Raw genomic sequence first — 25,556 nt, forward strand, 5'->3', positions numbered from 1 at the left:
AAATTTCACTTTGATGAAAGTCCATGTGAACTGGTTGTTGTTGTTGTTTACTTTAAGTTAGTATTGAAAGCGAGTTGCACTTGTCTTTTCTTGCACTTTGTAACATACACCAATAACCCAAACCATTGTAATGACCTTATACCATTATTACACTCTGATTAGATCATATATGTGAGTAGTGAATGTTTAGCGCTCTCTAATGCTGGGTTCACATCAAGCGCGGTTGTTTACCCACTTGCTGTAGTTTACTCACTGGATGTTTTCCACCTCAATCAAATTTTCCACTCTAGTTGAATTATTTGAACTTGTGCGGAAGGTGTGTTTGAGGTGAATGCATATGAGACAATACACGTTTAATTTTTATCACTGCTATTATAATATCACTGGTTTTTAATTTTATGGTGTCCAATGGGCAAACAAAAGATAAAATAATTATTGTAATACTATTCTTTTAAATAAACACTTTATAACTGTGCTGTTTCTAATTATGCAAGTGACCAGCTAACAGAGAAAGAAAATGGCAGCTGTTTACAAAAATGGCAGGTAAGTGTAAAAAGCTCTAGATACATAGACCTAGCTCATGATGTTATATACCATGTAAAAGTAGCAGTTATTTGCAGTGAGTGTAAATAATAATTGAATGTTATACTTTGACTGGCAGATACTGTTTGCGCCTTGATGTAGACTAACAGAATAATAAAGTTTTGTTTATTTTTTAATTAAAAGAATTATTTTCAAACACTCATCAGGCAATTCCGTTTCAAAACATTTACCTCATTTTTATTGTAAATTAATTCTTATGTCATGTGAAAAGGGAAAAGTGAGAAGGAGGCAGATTTTGACTGTAACTGCATTGATGGATTTGGAAAATTAAACCACACTGAACGAAACTGAATTTAAACTCCGAGTACTGGACTGACACTTTCAATTTACTATAATCTTCTATGTCTAATCTGCTTTGACACAGTCTACATTGTAAAAGTGCTAAAGAAATAAAGATGAATTGAATAGGGTAAAGGCAGAGCTAATATTTCTTCCCATACTGATAAACTTCCGGTGAATGGTTAATGTGACTATTTTCCATTTTATATGGTTCCTTTTACAGCATCGATGTTATAATGTAATTAAAATACAATCAGTTAAATGGACTTTGGCATTCATTTAGTTGCTCAAGCGTAAAACGAGACGAAAAACCGTTTACTCCTGTCAGAATTGGCAGGCTAGCGCAGAAGCTCCATTGAATATAGTGGGGTAAAATAAACTCATATTTTAAAGACATGGTGGGGAAAATGTAATTTAATGCCGTGAGTATTGTACAATCCGAGACCCACTTTTTATCGGATATCACTCAGCCAGTGGAGATCGCTGGTTTTTAAAGACAACAGACCTTAAACATGCAGATTTTGTAATGGCATACAGTTCACCGGAAGCGCTTAACTCAGGTGACTGACAAATTAAAAGTCCTTTAGCATACTTCCACATATATTCATTCATTTTCTTTTCGGCTTAGTCCCTTTATTAATCCAGGGTCGCCACAGCGGAATGAACCGCCAATTTAGCAGCACATGTTTTACACAGCGGATGCCCTTCCAGCCGCAACCTATCACTGGGAAAACTTAAGCATATATACCTATTGAATTATAACTATTGAATTATAAAGAACGAACATAATATACCATATTGAATTGAACTGTAATGGCTACCCGGGAAGTGTTTTATTTACCTCCTTCAATTGACTGAGAGTTACCGTCACCATAGACTACCAATCGCGTTGCAGAATTTGAATGTAGACCACCAATCACAGAAGAGAACAGACATAAAGAGTCGTTCGTCACTTCTGGGTTGTAAACGGTCGAGTTGCAAACATTTGCACATGGTTCTTTTGCAACGAGGTCGTGCTGTTTTAAGGAGAGGTCAAATCTGTTGATTTTACTAATCAAATGACGATGAGCGATCATAAATATTATTTTATGCCACTTCAGTGTTGTAAACAGTCTAAAAGTGTTTATTGAGCAGCAAAAACTTGCAGTTGGCGTTCACAATATGGTTGGTGAGTCGATATCTGTTGATGCTAACCACACTGATGGATTAATGAACTGGTCGCCACAATAATACAGTAAGTACAGTGTTATATGGGGACATTTGGTGTAATATACTGTCCGTACAACGTTATAGCGTTGTGTCCGATATAAAATGAATGCACCCAATGACAACATGTCTATGACGTTATAACATGCACAAGTAAGCTTTCAAGAAATGAATTATAATTTACAACAGAATAAACATCAAAACGCTGGTTTGACTTTTACTGATACTGCCATGACAGACAGCATTTAACAACCGCTGTTACTAAGTTACCGTGTAGTAATTTATAAGAACATATTTATGCAATATAAATAAATAAGCATATTTATTTATTCTCCGTCCGAAAGCACGTGATTCTGGTGACGCGCGAAATTCAGATGGAGGGCAGGAAGTAAAACTGAACGGAAGGCATCGAGGAAAGTCCGGAATTTTGCAGTTTATACCATATTTCAAAGGAGATATAGATTTAAAATAACCTCATATGTTGCACATTATATTTATATTATGAAGAGAGCCAAACTTTCTACTGAACTGAAATATTTGCCTGCGATTGAGGCTACTTAAAATTAAGCTAGCTAACAAGTTACATGAAAAAATACTACAGTATTTTATTATTTATATAATTTTATAGTAAATGATAATGTTTTTAACCATTATATAGTAAAATAGTTGAATTGAAACTGTTAAATTCAGTAATTATGTCGTTGCTGTACTATAGTAGGCATAATAAACAAACTATTTAATGCTGTTCTGTTTTCTATATAAATTATACACCACAGTCTACATCATTTATCAGTTTAACAGTTCATTATAATACTATGCTGTAACATTTATTAACAAAGAGTTTTAAATGCCATATTATACACTTCTAAAACGTTGTTTTAATTTAAATGATTGTAGTGTTTTTCATGGACATTACTATTTTTATTAGATTATTTTGTTCGTGGTAAACACTTGTGCTCCATAATAGCAATCGTTTGGTTAACCAGCAACACATTAGCTGTTTACTCTATTTTACCAGTAAAGACATGGGCAACTACAGTAAAATGCTTTAATTAAACTGTTGTCAAAGTTCTATGGTAGTGGTAATATAATATAATATTATATACACACACACATATATATATATATATATATATATATATATATATATATATATATATAGATAGATAGATAGATAGATAGATAGATAGATAGATAGATTATTATTAATATGTGTATAGTGCTGTCAACTGAATAATAATGTTCAAAAAAGTTTGTTCACATAATTGTATTGTGAAAATGTTTATTATAAGCCACGTCATATACTTGAATTTTCCACTTTATGAGCAAAAAAATTTAACTCATTCCATTAAACAATTATATTATATTAATTTATTTGTTTATTGATGTTATTAAAGTTATCATGTGTAATCACATGTACTGTATGTAACATGTATTTTCAATGAGAAGCAGAGAAACTGACACTTAAATCTCAAAATATTAATGAATGCATGTTATCGTATCATACAGTGTAAGAATTATGAAAATCAATCATTTTATAGTCATCTCTTTAAATGAACACTGAACATAAATGAATACATTGTTAATCACCTGGTAAACAGTGAATTTTTGTTTTTTTTTTGACATAGGTCAATGAATAGATCTATTTTAATTCCAGAGACCTCTTAGATGGTGTTACTGGTAATTCGGATAATTTCAAGTGCTCCACCAGATCACCATCAGCAGGTCACATTACAGACGACAAAAGGAGACCATGAGTGACTCTTCTGTGAGTAATAGTATTTATGTTAATTCAGTTTTCAAATTTATTTGCATGGTGCTTTTATCTTTGCCATGATGGCAAAAGATAAATATCTTTGCTCATTTCAAAGCATCTTTACGAAAGGTGCACATTATTGCATTACAATCAAAATAAGAAAAGTTAATTTATTGGCTACTATAACTTTATTAATTGCTAATTACTTTAATTAATAGCTTTTAACAGTTTAAGTTATTATATATATATATATATATATATATATATATATATATATATATATATATATATATATATATATATATATATATATATATATATATATATATATATATATATATATATATATATAAAGCATAGTTAACCTGCAGTTATACACACTGGCCACTTTATTAGGTACTCCTTACTATTACCAGGTTGCCTTCAGAACTGCCTTAATCCTTCATGGCATAGATTCAACCAGGTATTGGAAATATTCCTCAGAGATTTTGCTCATTATTGACATGATAGCATCACGGAGTTGCTGCAGATTTTTCAGCTGCACATCCACGATGGGAATCTCCTGTTCCACCACGTCCCAAAGGTGCTTTATTGGATTGAGTTCTGGTGACTGTGGAGGCCATTTGAGTACCGTGAACTTATTGTCATGTTCAAGAAACCAGTCTAAGATGATTCATGCTTTATGACATATTGCATTATCTTGCTGGAAGTAGCCATCAGAAGATGGTACACTGTGGTCATAAGGGGATGGACATGGTCAGCAACAATACTCAGGTAGGCTGTGGCGTTGACACAATATTCAAGGTACTTAGGTACTAATGGGCCCAAAGTGTGCCAGGAAAATATCCCCCACACCATTAGCACCACCAGTAGCCTGAACCGTTGATACAAGGCAGGATGGATCCATACTTTCAAGTTGTTGATGCCAAATTCTGACCCTACCATACGAATGTCGCAGAGACTCATCAGGCCAGGACACATTTTTCCAATCTTCTATTGTCCAATTTTGGTGAGCCTGTGCGAATTGTTGCCTCAGTTTCCTGTTCTCAGCTGACAGGAGTGGCACCCGGTCTTCTGCTGCTGTAGCCCATCCGCCTCAAGGTTTGATGTGTTGTGCGTTCAGAGATGCTCTTCTGCATACCTCGGTTGTAACGAGTGCTTATGACTTACTGTTGCCTTTCTATGAGCTTGAATCAGTCTTGCCATTCTCCGATGACCACTGTCATCAACAAGGCTTTTGCACCCACAGAACTGCCACTCACTGGATATTTTCTCTTTTTCAGACCATTCTCTGTAAACCCTAGAGATGGTTGTGTGTGAAAATCTCAGTAGATCAGCAGTTTCTGAAATACTCACCAAGACCAACAATCATGCCACATTTAAAGTCACTTAAATCACCTTTCTTCCCCATTCTGATGCTCTGTTTGAACTGCAGCAGATTGTCTTGACCATGTCTACATGCCTAATAATGCATTGAGTTGCTGCCATGTGATTTACTGATTAGAAATTAGCGTTAGCGAGCAGTTGGACAGGTGTATCTAATAAAGTGGCCGCTGAGTGTATAGTATAGGTGTTGTCATTGTGTATGTGTTTACTCAAGTGTATTTTTATATTAAATGTGTTTTAAAGGGATAGTTTATCCAAAAATTAACTCCCTCATGTGGTTTAAAACTTTTTTGAGTTTATTTCTTCTGTTAGAAAAGATATTTTGAACAAAGATATTTTGAAGGCTCAAAACCTGTAACCATTGACATCCATAGTCAGAAAAACAGATACTGTGAAACAGCTTTCTTTAAAACATTTTCCTCTGTGTTAAAACATTTTTTAACTCAAACGGGTTTGAATCAAGTAAATGATGACGGAATTTCCATTGTGGGTGAATGGTTCTTTTAAATGCAGGCTTATGAAATCTGAATACAGGAGTGAGAATTTTTTTTTCCCAATTGATTTTTAACAAAGCAAGCAATTTTTCACCGTGTTTCCTATAATATTTCTAATATTTCTTCTTTGTTTTATATCAGTTAGAATAAAAGCAGTTTTACATTTAAAAAAAAAAAAAAATCATTTTAAGGTCATTAATTATTAGCCAAACATAAGCAATCATTTTTTTTGAAGGTCTACTAAATAAACCATTTTTATAAAATGACATGTCTAATTACTCCAACTTGCCTAATTAACCTAGTTATGATTTTAAATGTCACTTTAAGCTGATTACTAATATCTTGAAAAATATCTACTCTAGGCTTGGGCGGTATGATCGGTATCCAAATTTTGATATCGTTAAACCTTCTCCCTATTTTACCTCAGTATCTGGTATTACCGTGCATAATAAAAAATGATGATGTAAGCTTTGGACAGCGTCACAAAACTGTTGGCTTGTGCCTAAACCATTGAGAAACTGAATACTATTTATGCGACCTTAGGTTCGCGCTCACCTGTTTGTCTTGTTCGAATTAGAGATCTGCGCGGGACGCTATTTCTCATTTACACACACAAACACACACACACACACACACACACACACACATACATAGACAGCACCAAACAAGCGACACACAGCATCACACTCTCTCATTCACACACATAAACAGTATCCACGCGGATGCGCGCAGGCTCAGGAGTGATTATTGTTAGACCACCCTAGTTATTACACCAGAGTTACCGACCGCTCCCGCACTTTATTCGGAAATTTATTCCCGCACCGCAAGAAATCTGGTCGGGTTCTGTGGTACAGCAGCAGGAATGCAGACCTCTAGTTCGAATTTACCACGTCTCCGTTCTCGTTCGGTCGAAACCCAAAACACTGCCAAACTGCAGAGATTGTGTTCTTTTTGGAGACCAGGTCACTTGGTGCGCAACTCGCCATCTTACTTCAACTCTCTCTCTCTCCTCCACACTGTCCAGTGATGACAATCACGCATATGCATTTTTAGGCATTAAATAAATAATATTTAATACTTGTCTCCTATATAAGTGCATTGTTTTTTATGACGGTATAACGGTACTGAAACTAATACCATTGCTATTTTTAGATCCCGTGGTATACCATATTACCACCCAAGCCTAATCTAGTCAAATATTATGTACTGTCATCATGGCAAAGAAAAAAGAAATTAGTTATTAAACTATTATGTTTAGAAATGTTGAAAAAAAAAAACTTCAATATCTTCTTTCCGTTATTATACAATAATAATTCTGACTTCAACTCTATATTGCAGGTTGAGCTTGAGGGTTGGATGCGTATGTGGGAAAAACCTGATGGTATTTCACCAGCTGACCTCTCGTGGGTGAAGAATGACACAGAAAGAGGGCTCTTTACCCACGTTCAGGTCTACCAGGACAGTACTGGTGTGCTGAAGAGGCGACGGGTAATGAAGTCCAACAGGATGTGGTTTTATCCCCCGGAACCTCCAGGCTACATCAGTGGGACCGTGCCGCCTCCACACCTTTTCTTTCGGGGTCGTGTCTTTTTCTGGCGGCCTGTTGGGGTGTGGAGATACTCACTGAGGTGTCCTCGTGGTGAAGAATGTGCTGGTAGTGGAAAAAACCTGCACCTCTATGTGTCAGGATACCACAATAGGGTTTGTCTGATTACATTGTGTATGATTATTACACTGTAAAACCCAACAGTCCGCTTTATCAAATGAAATGAGTGTAGTCAACTCAAAATTTACTTTAAGTTAATTCTCCTCATTTAAAAAGAGTTTTGAACTCAGTGTTGAAGGTAATGAGTTAATTAAATACCTCATTACTTCAACTTAAATGGAGTAAATTCACAGTACTCATATAGATTCGTTTTTTAACTCAAATGGTTTGTAGCAATCGGTTTCCTCAGACAGTTTGAGTTCCCTTAACTTATTGGGTTATACAGTACTCAGTTGGTTTTAGTTCTCTTTATTTATTGGGTTTTACTGTGCTCAAATTGCTTCATTTACTCAAATGGATTAAGTTCACAGCACTCATTAGGATTCGTTTTTGAACTTAAATGGTTTGTTGCAATCATTTTCCTCAAATGATTCGAGTTACCTTAACTTCTTGGGTTTTACACTGTAGTGATTATCAGTTTATTGTACATACATTTTGTACATCATTTTTTTTTGTAATGTAAACTACGGTGGTCAAGAGAGAGACACAAAATGTGCATGCAAGAACAAAAAAACACCAGCAAATTAAGAAAAAATCCTCATTGGTTTGACAGCACACGTGTTGCAAATTCTCACAACACTAACAAATAGAGAGAACTTTCTGCATTTTCTCACAATGCATGCAAAAGCACAGAACACAATAGAAACGTTTCAAAGGGACACAAAAACGTGACAGACCAGGGTTTAACGCTAAGGTTCAAAGTTTTACTTGCCCTGCCAAAATTTTCACTGGCCCCACCAAAAAAAAGAGATATTTCTTCAGTTTTTAAATTAATTACTGTAATATAATTGACTCATATAAAAATGTTAATTTGATTTATTTACAATACAGTTTGTAAAGTAATATTATGTCTTTTACTAGATATATCATATGAGACTTTATATGAGAGACTTTGTTAACCAAAAAAGGAGATCTAATTGAATTTGCATTGTACACATTAAATAAGTTAAAAAGGTATTATTTTTTTATTTCATATATTAAGTTTGTTACACTTCCGAAATCATTTGGCATAAATCTGCAGAATTCTGTGCAGAATTTTGTAGCAAAATAGGAAAAAATGTCCGTAGATTCTGTGATGTCGCACAGCAACAATTTTATGCTACGGCGGTACCCTGATAGAAGTCTATAGGCCATGTTTACAATTCTAAAACGCATGGCACTGCTCATATATCTGCGGCGCCATGGAGCACCATCTGCTATCCAATGTGCGACCCTCTTTAAGCCTGTTTTGCCTGCAGTTGACACACTCAGAGCCAAATTAAACTTTAGTGACAAGGCAGCACTGGCCCAATCGGGCCAGTAACAATCCTGTCCACTGTTCCGAGCGTCTCATGCTGGCCCCAGGCCATCAGGCAGTCCTTATTGTCAAGCCTTGCAGACCCTGCTATTTAGGTTATGGATATTGAGGCTAAAAACATACAAAAGAATTATGTGATTAGGATGCTAAAATAAACAAATGTTTTTGTGTCCCCCTTGAAACATGTCAGTTGTTCCGTGCTATTTGCACATGTTGTGAGAAATTGCAGTACATATTATTAATTTGTTTACGTTGTGAGGATTTGCAACACATGCTGTCAAACCAATGGACATCTTTATTTTACTGGTGTTTTGTGTAATTGCGTGTGCTTTCTTAAATTGCAGGGCGTTAAGCTCTCTGGACCACCTTAGAAACTCATTAAAAAAATCAAACAATACAAAGTGCTGCTGGTTTGTCATGTTACAGGTTCGTCAGATCTGCGACATCACCAATTGGTATTCGATGCTGACGGAGGTCCTGCGCTGTGGGCCGTGCACCGAGGAAGGGAGAAAATGTGATGGTGGCGAGGTGGGTCGTTGGTTGGCATGGGATCCTCCTATACTTTGTCAGCTCAGTGAGGCCCACCAAGCCATGTTCCCGGCAGTTCTAACGCATGGGTGAGTAAACCAGATAAGTGTTGCCTGTTTACCTCTTTACTGTACAGGGCTTGCAAAATTTCTGAATCTCTGGTAGCTCCTCAGACAGGCACTCTTTAGGTTTTGGTAGCCAGAATAGAAAAACAAACATTATTTACTAAATACATACAAGCAAATAAATGCATAAATTTACCAAGTAAAATGTTATAATGGCGACACGGTGGTGCAGTGCGGAGCACAATCGCCTCACAGCAAGAAGGTCGCTGTTTCGAGCCTCGGCTGGGTCAGTTGGCATTTCTGTGTGGAGTTTGCATGTTCTGCCCGTGTTGGCGTGGGTTTTCTCCGGGCGCTCCGGTTTCTCCCACAGTTCAAAGACATGCGCTGTAGATTAATTAAATAAGCTAAATTGGCTGTAGAGTATATGTGTGAATGTAAGAGTGTATAGGTATTTCCCGGTGTTGGGTTGCGGCTGAAAGGGCATCCGCTGTATAAAACATATACTGGATAAGTTGATGGTTCATTCTGTTGTGGCGATCCCAGATTAATAAAGAGACTAAGTTGAAAAGGAAATGAATTAATTTTGCATTTGTTAGTTTTAAAATAACCAAATTTTTATTAAAACAATTAAATAACCAAAAATAATGTTAGGTGAACATTACCTCTAGGTCAATTTTTGCAACTATAAAATAACGTTCCAGAATGTTGCAGGACGGATGTATAAATAACCTATATCAGGGGTGCCCACACTTTTTAAACATGCAAGCTACTTATAAAATGACCAAGTCTAAATGATCTACCTAATATAAAAATGCAAAACATATATTTGTTTATAAACATATTGAGAATTCTGTATTTGTACAATATATATTGATGTGCCTAGCTGAACTGTATGAACCCATATTGTGCAACAACCTACAACTACATATTTTTGTCATTAACTTACTCTAATGACTTGCACTGAATGGAATCAGCCAGGGAAGCATAGCCTCGACAGTAGCTGCTGATATCCAGCCTCAAGCCCACTACCAAATGATCATTAGTTATGGTGAAACGATATTTGCACTTAATAGTGTTAGCTGCTGTTGTTTTGCAGCAGTTAGCGAAGTTGGCAGGGTTTTACGGACATGCGTGGTTATCCATGCGTCAGAAAAGGTCAGATATCAGACTGGCTGCCCTGTTTGTCCATCAAGCAACAAATTTCAGTGAGGATGGATAATAGGCTGACGTCTATTTTTTTTAATCCCTTGCGATCTATCAACGCTACAATGTACCTTTGCGATCGACCGGTAGATTGTGATCGATGTATTGGGCACCTCTGACCTATATACAGTGCATCCACTCCATTGATATTTTGGCGGAGTGCTTTTTTATGTCATTTTCCTGCTGGAAGATGAATAGTCTGAGGTCAAGAGCATTCAGGATGTACATTGTTTTCATTCAGGATGTACATTGCTGTATTCATCTTTCCCTCTATCCTGACTAGTCTTCTAGTTCCTGCTGTTGAAAAACATCCTAACAGCATGATGCTGCCACCATGCTTCACTATTTAGGGATAATATCAGCCTGGTGATGAGCGGTGCCTGGTTTTCTCCAAACGCAACGCCTGACATTCACTCCAAAGAGTTCAATTTTAGTCTCCTCAGACCAGAGAATTTTGTTTCTTATGGTCTGAGAGTCCTTCAGATGCCTTTTGGCAAATTCCAGGTGGGGAGTGGCTTCTGTCTGGCCACTCTACCATACAGGCGTGATTGGTGGATTGCTGCAGAGATGGTTGTCCTTCTGTAAGGTTCTCTCTCCATAGAAGAACGCTGGAACTCAGACAGAGTGACCATCAGGTTATTGATCTGACTAAGGCCTTTCTCCCCCAATCACTCAGCTTAGTGGGCCGGCCAGCTCTAGGAAGAGTCCTGGTGGTTCCAAACATCTTCCACTTGCAGATGATGGAGGCCACTGTGCTCATTGGAACTTTCAAGGCAGCAAACATTTTTCTGTAACTTTCCCCAGCCTTGTGCCTCGAGACAATCCTGTCTCTGAGGTCTACAGATAATTCCTTTGTCTTCATGCTTGGTTTGTGCTTTGACATGCACTGTAAACCCTGGGACCTCATATAGACTGGTGTATGCCTTTTCAAATCATGTCCAATCAACTGAATTTACCACAGGTGAACTTCAATTAAGCTGCTGAAACATCTCAAGAATGATCAGTGGAAACAGAATTTACCTGAGCTCAATTTAGCGCTTCCCAGCAAAGGCTGTGAATGCTTATGTACATGTGATTTTTCAGCTTTTTTTATTTTTAGTAAATTTGCAAGAATTTCAAAAACTCTTTTTTTTTTTCACATTGTCATTATGGGGTATTGTGCGTAGAATTTTGAGGAAATAAATGAATTTAATCCATTTTGGAATAAGGCAGTAACATAAAAAATGGAGCACTACAAAAACTTTCCGGATGCACTATTGAACATTCTCTCCGTATTATTTGTTGCTTATTATTATTATTGTTGTTGTTGTTGTTGTTGTTTTAAAGATTTATTTTTGCCTTTATTAGATAGCACAGTAATCAGACAGGAAGCGAAGTGAGAGATGGGGGGTGGGGGAAATTGTTCGGGAAATGTCCTTGAGCCGTGATTCAAACTCGGGACACCCTGAAGTGATACCACACCATATGTCAGCGCTGTGTGGAGTTTGCATGTTTTCCTCGTGTTGGCGTGTGTTTCCTCTGGGTGCTCCAGTTTCCCCCACAGTCCAAATCATGCAGGATAGGTGAACTGAATAAACTAAATTGTCCATAGTGTGTGTATGGGTGTTTCCCAGTACTGGGTTGTGGCTGGAAGGGCATCCGCTGCGTGAATGAGTTTTTTTTATCAGCTTTGTACTTTTGATAGGGCAAATGCTAGCACATATTAATAGTGGCTCCCTGATGCCAAAACATTACATAAAACATAATTATCCATTTTGTGAAAGAATACTAAAGCATTGAAATAAATTTTGATGATAGATTTTGGTAGCCTGACTGGAAAACAACATTGGGCTAGTAATTTTGCAAGCCTTACCGTGGTAGCACTTGCATCTATTCACACGCTGATTGATTATCATGCATCATAGGCGCGGTGTGGACAAGAGTGTGATACAGCTTCTGCAGAGCTGTACCAAGATGAACTCCATGATGAAAGTGTGCCGACAGGTTCAGGAAAACCACACAGAGGAGTATCTCCAAAGGAAGGATCTATATACCACCCTCCTGATGACTCTGAAAAAGCCTGGTGGGATTGTGTCAGCCTTCAAACACAGGTTTGAGGCTCCACCTCCTCAAAGAGAGCTGCCTTCTGTTCGCCTACTTCGCCATGCCTACCTGCTCGCAGAGGCCGGCAATATGCAGGACTACAGGAAGCAGATTCTGTCCACTTTTGGCACAGTGCTGAAACTGGATTCCACTAAAAAGGTAAATACAGCAATACATAAAGTAGCAAACAACATGGTTTAGAATCAAATTACTCAAGCTATTTGACTCCTTAGTGATATTGAAAACATATTAAGGCTGGGACACACCAAGCAGACGGTTGGACATTTGGCAGCGTTGGGCCATCAGTGAGCTTTGGTCCAGCTAGTTTGTTCTAGGCATGGGATGATAACCGGTTTCACGGTGGTTTGGAAAAGTCAAGTTTTTAAAACTGATCTCATTTTCTGTTACACCGTTCCTGCAGTATATGTAAAGTGTTTTTTTAAAGTGCTGTCAAAGACTTTATTTTGGACAACAGTATCTCCAGCAGAAAAGGGTCAGCAAAGGACCATCCACATTAAACACGCATCAAACCATAGCCCGGGTGGTGTGGGTGTATCTATCAGCCCTATCTGACCTGACAGTAACCCGATGAGAGCTGAGGTGTGGGACTTGCCCGACCAACGAACCGACAATGCCCAATGGCCGACTGTCGGCTTGGTGTGTCCCGGCTCTTAGGCTACCCGTCTGTAACTGTTCCAGAAACCTTTTTTGTGATTATCATCTATTTTTGGAGCTAAAGGATGACATTGGCATAAAGGATGCCAATGTTTCTACAGTTTCTAATATGAATGTATCTTGATGTCAGTATAGAGAGTAGGACTGTGCAATTAATCGAAAATTCAGTTTCGATTTCAATTTTGGCTTCTAACGATTATAAAAAAACATTAATCGAGATAAAATGATTATTGCATCATATACCGCCCCCTTTCTAGTTGTGCACATTTGTTGCTCTGCAAAGTTTCACGTGAACATCACTAAAAGCATGTACTGTAATGTAACTTTGGGCCACTGGAGCATTGGATGCGCATCGTTCATTGATGTACATTCGAAACATTCATGTTTTTAAAAGCAGAATGAGACCGCATGCTGTTGTGTGTGTGTGCGCTCAGCCTCAGAGACAAGCAGAGCACACACATCTAAAGTCATCTCAATGTGAGCGCTTTAATGGTCAAATAGCTGTCAAAATACAGTGTTTAGTGATTATTCATATTAATCTTTATTTGTGTAAGAAACAAACGAGTTGAGAATAAAAAGACGTGTAAGAGAAACCACTGCCCCTAAAGTGACCGTGCACAATATTCCTGGTGCCGACTGTTTTTATCATTAATTAAACAACAAATGGAGAAAATCTCTCACTGCTCTTGACTGAAGGACTTTTGTAGCTAAAGTTTTTTTCTTTTTTACACAGTTTGCTTCATATTTTTATTCTATTGTATTTATTTCCCTTATTTACAGGGAGGAAAATAACTGTATATATGCAGTGTAAGTCAGAATTATTAGCCCCCCTGAATTATTAGCGACCCCCCCCCATTTCTGTTTAATGGAAAAGTTTTTTTTTTCAACCCATTTCTAAACATAATAGTTTTAATATGATGACAGTTTAGCTGTGATGATAGTACATCATATTTTTCAAATTACAAGCATTAATATTCAGTGCGATTCATAGGCTTAATTAGGGTAAATAGGCAAGTCATTTTATAACAGTAGTTTCTTCTGCAGACAATTCAATTCAATTCCCCTTTATTTGTATAGCGCTTATACAATGTAGATTGTGTCAAAGCAGCTTCACATAAAAGGTCATAGTAAATTGAAACAGTGTAGTTCAGTTTTTAGTGTTTAAATTCAGTTCAGTTTAGCTCAGTTCAGTGTGGTTTAAAATCACTACTGAGAGTCCAAACACTGAAGAGCAAATCCAACGATGCGCAGCTATACAGATCCTGAACCATGCAAGCCAGTGGCGACAGCGGAGAGGGGAAAAAAAACTTCACTAATTGGCGAAAGTGAAGAAAAAAAAACCTTGAGAGAAACCAGACTCAGTTGGGCACGACCATTTTAATTTCTCCGCTGGCCAAACGTCTGGTGCAGAGCTGCAGTCCCAGCGGCGGAGGCTGGAAAATGGCCTCAGCGAAGACTCGTCTGTCTCTGGAGCATCACAGGAATCAGTCTCATGTTCCACTCCTCTATGACCACCACAATAGCTGCTCAGGATATGGCCTGGTCCAGGATATGGAAACCTTTGGATCATCTCGTCGTTCAAAAAATATATTGCTTAGGGAGGTTAATAATATTGATCTTAAAATAGGTTTCAAAATATTTAAAACTGCTTTTATTCTAGCCAAAATAAAACAAATAAGACTTTCTCCAGCAGAAAAATGATGATAGGAAATACTGCGAAAAATTCCTTGCTCTGTTAAACATCATTTGGGAAATATTTATTTTTTTAAAAATTCACAGGAGGGTGAATAATTTTGACTTCAACAGTAATCGTTTTGATTAATCGTGATTACAATTATGACCAAAATAATCGTGATTATGATTTTTCCCATAATCGAGCATCCCTAATAGAGAGTATGATATACAGATAACAATATACAGACTTACAGAGTCTCTCACGTCTTGCAGGTGTCTGGGCAGGCTGAAGGCTCAGCGGAGTGGTTCACCAGCATTGGCAATGAGAACTCACAAATAGTCTCATTTGTTGTAACGTGTGAGGACTCCACTGAGTGTCTGAAGCCTATGTGTAAGGGACTTATGGACCGGTTCCAACAGGCCAATCAACCTGTCCCCAAGATTCTGTATGTTGACCGTGGGTGCTGTTGTGCACAAGGCCCGACTGCTGTGGAGACCTTGTTCCAGACATGGGTGGACAGTGGTATGGTTGTCCGTTTGGACCTTTTCCATTGGATTCATTGCTTTGATGCAGCCGTTCGCACCGACAGCCACTCCAAGTACACAGTGTTCAAGTCTGCCCTAGCAGGAGCGGTGCTGGCCTGCAACCGTGCAGACTTGGAGCTGCTCATCAAGGCTGTCAGAGCTCAGGACCTGACGGCTTTTGACAGCGTGGCCGATGAAGACATGGTGCGACTGTATGTTTCGAGGGAGCAGCTGAAGCACCATGTTCGGAGAGTCACTCTTGGGGCCCAAGAAACCTTTCAGCTCATTCAGAGGGCTATAGATGAGCTCAAGGGTCCTGCTGGGATGGACCAGAGTGGAGTCAGTCTCTTCAAGTCAACAGGTAATTAATCTGCTCCAAGCATATATCTAAAACCAACAGTTTGTTTATAATTTAATAACAAATGGCAAAGAGAATGGGATCTACATACAGGAAACAAGTAAATGAAATTAGCCCCAATGTTGGTAAAAGGAACTTCTATAAATTCTCTAACTGGTGTAGAGGTCTGCGCAGGACTGTTTTTATAGTCCCGCTCCCGCTGTATATTTAGCCTTTGTTCACCCGCTGCCTGCTTAGAATAATTTTCTACCTGACCCGACCGTTCCTGCTAAATTTTAGATCTAGTTTACAAAATCTCCCGTTTTAATTGGACACATTCACACTGTCCATCTAATGTGTAAATATTTATTTTGATCTCCTTACAGAAGCAATAGATGGCGTGTGGGAAGCCCAGCAACGACACCTTGAGTGCATACAGGATCCTCCAGAGATGAGCATGTACAGAGTGGCTGGTAGCGCCAATATCAATGGGGTGGACGTTCCCTACTATAAGTGTCTCCGTGGAAACAACAGTCTGGAGGGATTCTATAAAACTCTGCCTTACATGATACCAGGTACATGCTAATCAATGTGCTTTCAGATATTCAGTCCACATCTTTATATTTTGCTTAGCTCCTCATGGGTCAGATGTTTAAAGGAACATTCATTTTACAAGTCACCTACAGTTAAACAGTTGAGTATTGCCATTTTTTTTAATCCATTCAGCCGATTTTTGGGACTGGTGGGAGCACTTTTAGTTTAGCTTAGCATAAATCATTGAATCAGATTAGCATCTCACACTAATTTAAAGTCTTTTGATAATTTTTACATTTAAAGCTTGACTCTTCTGTAGTTACATTGTGTATTAAGACTGATGGAAAATAAGGTTGGGGACCAATATGGCTAGGAACTATGCTCTCATTCCAGCATAATAATCAAATGCTAATGAGATGCTAATGGTTTAATACGATTCAATGATCTATGCTAAGCTAAGCTAAAAGTGCTCCCACCAGACCCGGAGTTCAGCTGAATGGATTCAAAAATGGTAAAACTCAACAGTTTAACTCCAGAGGACTTGAAAAATGGGCCTATTTTCCAAAAAAGAAGTGTAGTGTCTCTTTAAACAACACAGTGAGCTAGTTGTCCAGCTATAGCATCTCTTGAATGTTTTATATTTCATCCTGTTTATTAACGAGTCAGAGATTAATGAGCTGCACTTTCCAGAATTGTACATATATGAATTGATGATCTACTCTTGTCATTTTTTACACTAGGGTCTCGCTCCACACACAATCTCAATGTTGTTGTCTGGTCACCCAAACAGAGTCCAATACCATTGCTTGTTACTGTGAAGGATTCTTCAAGTAAGTTTGTAAAAGGGCTACTTCTTAGAGCCTTTACTGCATAACCACTGGATTAGGCTTCTGGCAGTATAAACTTTTCTTGTTGTGATTTAATTGCTGAAGCTTTTATCACGGTATGCTGTATTATGATATTGACATGCAGGTAAGCTTCGATTACTTTAACAGGTGTAATAATTGAAAAATTGCTTTATTGTATGCACATGTTCAGAGTAAACAAAAGTTTCAACCAAATAGAATTGACAATAAAATCTCAATAGTAAATGATAAATTATACTATTAAAATCAGCAGTGTGAAATAGCCTTATTATAGTTATTCATTCATTCATTCATTTTCCTTCGGCTTAGTACCTTATTTATCAGGGATCGCCACAGCGGAATAAACCGCCAACTATTCCAGCATATGTTATTACCATACTATTCCCAGTACTGGGAAACAGCCATGCACTTTCACATTCACACACACTCATTCACCACGGCCAATTTTGCTGACCCGATTCAGTTATAGCGCATATCTTTGGACGGTGGGAGAAACCGGAGCCCAAACCTGGGAGAACATGCAAACTCCACACAGAAATGCCAACTGGCCCAGCCGGGACTTGAACCAGTGACCTTCTTGCTGTGAAGTGACAGTGCTAACCACTAAGCCACCATGCCGTACTTTTATAGTTGTAAGTAAATAATAAAAAAAAATACTACTGAATTAGAATAGTTATTAGCTTAATTTAATAAAACGATTACAACTTTTGATTTTAATGTGTTCTTATTAGGTATTAACTAATTAACATCACCTAAGATTAATAAATGCTTTTGTAATTGTCATTAAATCTGAATTAGTTTAATTAATTGATAAATTAAAGCCTATAGATGGTCGTAGTATGTTCATTGTCGTATGCCAGATTAACAATTTCACCTGTTAATGTTTGAAATTATATCGCCATTTAAGTATTTACGCAGTTGGTGCTGTGAGGAAAAACCACTAATAAAACAATCTGAATATTTTTAAAAGACATTCTAAAAGTTCAATATTTTGAAATGCCCACAATATAGGGCTGGACAGTTAATCGGAAAGTAATCAAAATTCGTTACCCATAACCGACACGATTTCCCATGTCAGTTATTTAGTTTTTTTTATCCGGTTAATTTAAAAACGTATTGCTCGAGTATGGACAAACTAGGGGCTTCGAGTTTCCCTGACATAGTGTTGAGTACATTGTTCATATGCACGACAACCTGATCATTAGTCTCATACACCAGGTAAATTCTATTATTTGTTGCTGATTTATTTGGTATTTGATATTTATTTGGTGCAATTACAAGGCCCATGTATCATCTGCATTTTTACTTCAGAAAATCTGTTGGGGTGGATGCAGACAATGTAATTCATATTCAGACGCCTGATAGATTATTAGCAGCCATATCCCACTGTGTGGGAGATATAAACGTGAATGAAAGACATGCAAATTAAGTCTAGCTTCTCCAAAGCAAAACTTAATTATGACCAATAATTTGTTGACTTGACGAGTATTCAGTCGGTTATACCCTAGAACGGAAACACTCAGGAAATTGTATTGGTCTGTAACTTTTTCAGTGTGCTGCATCGGTGGATTGTTTCAAAGTGAATGCATTTTATAATATTATTGAAACGAAAGAGAATGAAATCACTCACTGCTCTTCTCTTGACTGAATAGTTCATATATGAATAATATAGTGACTGAAGTGACTATATCATGACTATATCATGACTGAATACAGTTCAATAATTGTTAACCTTTATTTAATTTATGTTTAAATAAGAGTATGCTGTGTTATATTTGATTGATTAAATTATTCAGGTTCTGGACATGAATCTTACTAAAATAAACAGTGTTTATCTAACAGTAGTGTTCATTCATTCATTTTCCTTTGGCTTGGTACCTTTATTTATCAGAGGTCGCCACAGCAGAATGAACCGCCACCTTATCTAGCATATGTTTTACCCAGCATATGCCCTTCCAGCTGCAACCCAACACTGGGGAAACATCTACACACTCTCATTCCACACACACATTTTATTCAGTTGACCTATAGCGCATGTTTGGACTGTGAGGTAAACTGGAGCATCCATTGGAAACCCACACCAACACGAGAACATGATCTACCCGGGAGTCGAACCAGCGACGTTCTTGCTGTAAGGTGGCAGTGCTAACTACTGAGCCACCGTGTTGCCCCATTTTATTAATAATTTGTACTTGTTTTTGCTCTTTTTTTTTTTTTATTTGACAGTTATTTTATTTTGAACATACATGTGTGTGTGTGTGTGTGTGTGTGTGTGTGTGTGTGTGTGTGTGTGTGTGTGTGTGTATATATATATATATATATATATATATATATATATATATATATATATATATATATATGTATATATATGTATATATATATCTCCGCAATCTGTATTGTTGCACCTCTATGCCTGACCATGACATGATTTTAATGCCCCTTTTTGTCACTTGAAGGCCCCCATTGTGCTGCACATCCATTTCATGTGCACCTCATCAGCGGAATCGCTCGCTGGAACTCAGACCGGAGTCCTCATGCAGTGTTTGGTGTCAAAAAGCAAATGCACAGATCCTACTCTGCGCCTCTGATTGAACGCCTCAACACCCGTTGCCGGCAGTTGTTTGGAGAACATGTGGAGGAGAATGTTTGTGTCCCTGCTGCGGTGACGTCAAACGAGCGGCTTGGTTTGGAGTACCTGTTCAGCCAAAGCACCGGTGAATTTGGAGACTTCTCCCTCACTGACCTCTTAAAGGACGCACCCCGTCCAGAGGAGGAGGTGATTCAGCAAGGCCAGGCTGAACCAGATGAGGATGACGAGGCATACCAGAGTGACCCAGAGGCAGATCAGGATGCGGTGGCCATTGCCCCAGCACACATAACCCTAACCACCAATGAAACCACCACTGCTCACCCTCCAGCCTTTGTGAGTCGTAATTTTTTGTTCATCCAAATGTATCACTAGCAACTTGTTACTCTTACTTATGTGTCAAATCATTTCTGCAATCATTTAAAGGTGCTATAGGTGATTGTCTTTAAATTTTTTTCTTGTGGTTGAAATTGTCTCACATTGGAGATTTGGAGTTGAAACATATATAAAGTTTTTATCATCTGAGAACGACTCGTGATGTTACTAATATAACGTTGTCTATGGTCTAGGGCTGGGCGATATTCCAAAAAAATAATTATCACGATACATTGTTTCCACTACATTCATTCTTCCGTGGAGGCTACGGCTACGGCCACGGCTACATTACAGCTTCTCATTCAAATCATTCAGTCTGTGTTTTTTTTTTTAATAGCGGGTTATAATCGCACCAAAATTTATTTAAATGTAAGTGAATTACAACAGTGCAAACTTTTCTGTACTTATAGTAGTGCTGTGTGTTATTTGATTAACCCTTTAAGGTGACGTGCTGACTGACTGACATGTGCGTGATGCATGAGGCTAGCAAACACAACGAAGCTTTCAGGATGAACACAGTTTATATAAATATACTTCATTTATAGATAAAGGTCTATGGTTTTGCTTGCAATGACTTTATCTTGCTGGAGTTTCTAGCCGTTTCACTTTACTTCAGGACGCATTAATGCCGCTCTATTGTCTATTGGAGACAATCATAAATATTTCCAGCAAATCTAATAAATATTGGAGACATACTTGTTACATAAACGCACTAAATCGCACTTCAACAGCGTTTATTTGAGAGCGCACAAGAAGATCTGCACTTGAGCAGCGTGGATGTGAGGGCGTGCTAGAACAGAGGATATTGGCGCGCAAGCAGAGATCCCCATGCTTGTATTACATAAATGCGACCTCGACTTGTAATACAGCGCTCACGACATTGGTCATTGAAATAACGCCATTGGTAGTTGATGGATTTGTGTAAAAGGCTACCGCCACAGCTGGAAAAAATCCTAGAGGAAACACTGCGATATCATGTTTCATATCATTTAAAATCGATAATTATTGAATTTTTTTTTAACAATACATTTAGGAATGTTAGGATTTTTTTCTATTTATTAAACCACTTTATTTCAATTTACCAACATTACTGAAGCAAATAGTTTTATCAGTCAAAAACAAAAATAATTGAACAAAATATGTGATCTCTTAATAATAAAATAAGCATAAGTGTTAAAGAGACTCTTAAACTCGATTAAATAAAATGTTACAAAGTGTGTGAAGCTAATTTTAAGGTGTGAATGAGTAGTAAACCTCAAACTCTGTCAACAAAACATTATGATAATCAAATCTCAGCTTTCAAGTAAAGGAACTAACCATCATTATTGGAATACATACTTAACATTACTATCACCCCCTATGCTAAAGAAATCTTTCAGATGGGGAGCTAGAGGCTGGGATGCACAAGAAAAGGAACCAAAAAGCCACTCTGGCGACATCCTTACATCCTTTTTTTATTGACAATTTCCTCACTGCTGTCAGCCACCGCACATTTTCTTGTGTGTTATTGTTCTGACCTGAAGTGACAAGCGCGTGTACGTATATTCCTTGACCATTTACAATGGAGTTTGTGCTCGCGCTCCCCTGGCGTCTCTCGTGACTAGGTGACCATCAACCGTTTTTTTCAGAGGATAACAAATGAACAAGCCATTGCTGCAGCTCCGATGCAAGTTTATGGAGAAAAGTAAAAAGCACTGCAGTGTTTGAGTGCGCTGTGTTTGTCTGAGGTAATTAGTCTTTCGTTATTACTGAAATGTGTATATTTCATACAAGTGTGAAGCAGATTGGTTAGTTATAGTTGCATAAATTGTTGTGCGCTTGCGGCATTCGGAAAAGTTCAGATGGTTTCAACTATGTGCGGCTGGAAAATGCACACGGTTCACGTGTACGCCGCTTGCACAACATGTGCGCATCACTCCCATATGCGCGTCGTGCAAGTTGCACGCCTCCATTGGAAATGACAAACTTACACCCTAAGCTTATTGGCATTGCTTCCAAGGTGCATGCTCGGCAGCTACATTTTAATATAACTATAGCCTTCATAGCGAAACTTCATACTGAATCTTTTTTTTTTTTTTTATCGTTATTGACAATGGTGTTCGGTCAATAAATATCGATACTGATTTTATTGCCCAGCCCTACTATAGTCATCTCTTTGGTGCATGTTCATGACTACAGGAGGTGTTGCTTTCGATGGCAGTTTGCATGTAAGGATCATTAAAATGTACCCTTAAGTTAACCTTTTCCCAGATCTCCTACAACACCTTTAAACTTTCCACATGATCATTGCACTTTTTAACAGGAGGATGCTCGCAGCTCCAACCCTCTCACAGGATTCCAGCAGCTGGAGAGATTCTGTTCTCTGCTGGCTGACATGGGCCTCTCTGAGGCCAAGCTGAACCTGACGCCGTATCAAAGGAACAGGATTATTGATGCATGGGATGCTGTGCAAGACCATGACAAGCAGCCGCAGAGGTTTCTTCAGCTGTACAGAACCCGCTGGGGCAATACACTGTATTGCCAAACAAAGACAGATGATCTTGAAGCAGATCCCAAACACTATCTGGACATTCACAACAGACTAATGTACACGCTGGTCAAACGTCTGTGGCTGGGTTTCCCTCACAGTGACAGCAGAACAAGAGAACTTGAGAAAACATCCATCCTAGAAGCCTATGACAGAATTAAGCACTTTGTCTTGGTGGAAGATCCGGTTCTGTGTAAAGTGGGTATTCCTCTACCTCAAATTACCTTGAAGACCATATGTGATTTCATTTGCCATCAAGAGACGCTAATCAACATGCAAGCAACAAGAATTCCTTCCTCCATGATATTAAAAACTGAACCAATTTCTCTAGAAGATTCACCTCCAGCACCATCTCAGCCATCAGTTTTTCTTCCTCATGATTACCCAAAGATGGAGGACCAGGACATTCCCATCAAAGAAGTGACCAAGGTCTTGAAGAAAAGGTCAGACATTATGGTGCTAGCTCCATTCCAGCCTGAATCTCACATGCCCCATCAGAAAAATGTGGCCTTGACAACCATCTTCAGACCTCTGAATCCCAGAATCCTTTCTACCAACCCTTGTACACAAGTGACTCCAGCCACTGACAGGATGCCTGTGATTACATCCAGCCAGTCTGATACCCATCCATCCTGGTCCCGAGCCACTATTTACAGAAGGAAACACAAAGACACGCTAACTCAAGTTGGAGCCAAGCAATCTCGTGTTCACAACTTGCCCATTTGCACACTGTGCCAGAAGCCTACGCAGGGGCATAAAAAATACAAAAAGAAGAGTTTTTGTCCTGTCAAAATGATGTCTACCTCTAAAGGATTGGACAACAGAGTGTTCAGCAGTTATGAACATTTTATGACCATTGTGGACCTGTTGTAGCGATGGACAATTGTTTAAAAAGAAACCAATCCAAGGGCATAGAATTGGCATGGATGGAGGTGACGTGTCCCTAGATGTAGCCACTGATTATTGTCCCAACCAACAGTGTAATCCCCTCCAAAAAATAATGCAGTCAACTCACTAACCCAGACATGCAGAAAGGGTTAAATCCAAAGAGAAGGCTTGCATAATCTTCCGCACTGTTTCGCAAAACATTAAACTCATTCAGGTAAGTCTGAGTAACATCTTTCCCTAATTTTTTGTGTGTAGATATTCTGTAGAGATGTTGCATAGGAGGTTTCTCACAGCTTCATCAGAACTCTACAATTAAAATCTTTTTTGACACTGCTAGGGTCAGAACAGGGGATAATTCTGATAAAGCGGGATAAGTCTTTAATTTCCTCATCTGTCTCAGTTTCAGTTATACCGCTAACTAGAATTGTGTTGGAGATTTTGATGTTAATTTTTTTCTGACTTTTGTCATACAGCCCTTAAATTGCCCTTATATACATTCAAATGAAATTGCAACAGAAGTTCAAATGGGATTTTATTCTGCCTCCTGGCTGGCTCGCCAAATTTACTATTGTGAATGTTACTATTTAGAATGGGTTGTTTTCACATGACGTCATTGATGATGCGCGGATTTCAGATGGAGGGCAGGAAGTGATTCTTCGACATAGGAATCGTTATCAGAACATCAAAATGTTTGTTTTATGTTGTTTGTAATTGTTTAAATCAGCCAAAATAAGAAATGCCGAACAGCTTTTATAGACTTCCAAAAGTTTTTGCTCATAAAGCGGGGGAAAGTTCAAGAAACTGGCTAAAGAATGGAAAAGGTGGCATGTAATAAACATTCATTCCATAGGTCTATGTGTACAAACTTTTTGAACGCGATAATTCATTTGACAGCACCGATAAACATTATATACAGGCCCAACTATGTGTATGAATATGTTAAAGTTTTATATAAAAAATCACACGAACACACTTATACAATATCCAGGGGCCTCATGGGTGAAGACTTGCATTGAAACCATACTAAAACATTTCGTATGCACAAAGCTGTAAATGTGCGTACGCAGTAAAAAATTCAGATGTATGAAACACTGCGTACGCAGAATCCCGCGCATATTCTCTTTGTACATTCGAATTAACGTGAAATTGAGCGCACAAGTGCAAAACCACTCCCTGCCTCCTCCCCCTAATAAATATGGTAATGGGTCTACATTGGCTTAACCAAATGAAAAAGTAATGGCAAAAGAAAGCAAGAAGAGAAACTTTGAACAGAATGAATTGGAGGTGCTTCTTTCGAAGGTAGACCAGAGAATAAACGGTGTTATTTGCAAGTTTGTCGTTGGAATGAGCTAGTTGACTGATTTCCGCTCTGTTTGATCGACAGAGACAGCAAAGCTAAAGAGACCGCTCATCAACAATGCAAGTGGCGTAGCTCGTAAAGCGCATGGCATCATGTTTTGACACTATCATTCATGAAACTGGTTCGAATCCAGCGTCTGATGAACTCCTTCTTTTTTCCCCATTACATATTAGATTTTGCCTACTCTTCATCACGAGGAATACAAGTAGGAATCATTAATAAGTGTGTGTATTATGTTAAGCGCATTTGAGCATCACATATTATTTGCACATTCATTGAATGGAAATGTTTCCCATTCATGTAGCCTATGCAAATTCATCTTCAGATGGTGCCTTTATAGCAATGTGCGTGCAGTATATCGCTTAAATTACATTGGGAAAACCGGCGATCGCTGCAAACTGCACTTTAATGTTTGGCTGGTCAACTGCATGGTATGGAAACCTTATATACCTGCTAGATATGCGGATGATCCTGTCCCATACAGCTGCCATTGCACGGCTCAAAGATACTTTGTAGTGTGTAATTTAGTATAAATGCCTCTAGG

At 38.3% G+C, this 25,556-nt stretch overlaps 1 protein-coding gene across 2 annotated transcripts; it reads left to right on the forward strand.

The window, feature by feature from the left end:
* The first annotated feature begins 1,852 nt into the window (after positions 1 to 1,852).
* Positions 1,853 to 24,543, forward strand: si:ch211-243p7.3 (uncharacterized). 2 transcript variants are annotated; one of them, XM_056463108.1, is made up of 10 exons: positions 1,853 to 2,116; positions 3,717 to 3,856; positions 7,063 to 7,425; positions 9,213 to 9,403; positions 12,487 to 12,823; positions 15,287 to 15,899; positions 16,262 to 16,450; positions 17,150 to 17,239; positions 19,732 to 20,198; positions 22,540 to 24,543. In XM_056463108.1, the coding sequence occupies exons 2-10, from the start codon at positions 3,842 to 3,844 to the stop codon at positions 23,635 to 23,637; spliced, it is 3,363 nt and encodes a 1,120-aa protein (XP_056319083.1). In that variant the 5' UTR covers positions 1,853 to 2,116; positions 3,717 to 3,841; the 3' UTR covers positions 23,638 to 24,543. The 2 variants fall into 2 exon arrangements, with proteins under 2 accessions (XP_056319083.1, XP_056319082.1); XM_056463107.1 differs by having other exon boundaries at positions 3,746 to 3,856.
* Positions 24,544 to 25,556: the final 1,013 nt, after the last annotated feature.

This window comes from Danio aesculapii, chromosome 8 (genome assembly GCF_903798145.1).
Source record: "Danio aesculapii chromosome 8, fDanAes4.1, whole genome shotgun sequence".
NCBI classification, from domain to species: Eukaryota; Metazoa; Chordata; class Actinopteri; order Cypriniformes; family Danionidae; genus Danio; species Danio aesculapii.

Excerpts from the sequence above, each read along its gene's own strand:
- si:ch211-243p7.3 (XM_056463108.1), top strand. Across the intron at positions 7,426-9,212 it reads TGTCAGGATACCACAATAGG|GTTCGTCAGATCTGCGACAT; the intron begins GTTTGTCTGATT and ends GTCATGTTACAG. Across the intron at positions 9,404-12,486 it reads CCGGCAGTTCTAACGCATGG|GCGCGGTGTGGACAAGAGTG; the intron begins GTGAGTAAACCA and ends CATGCATCATAG.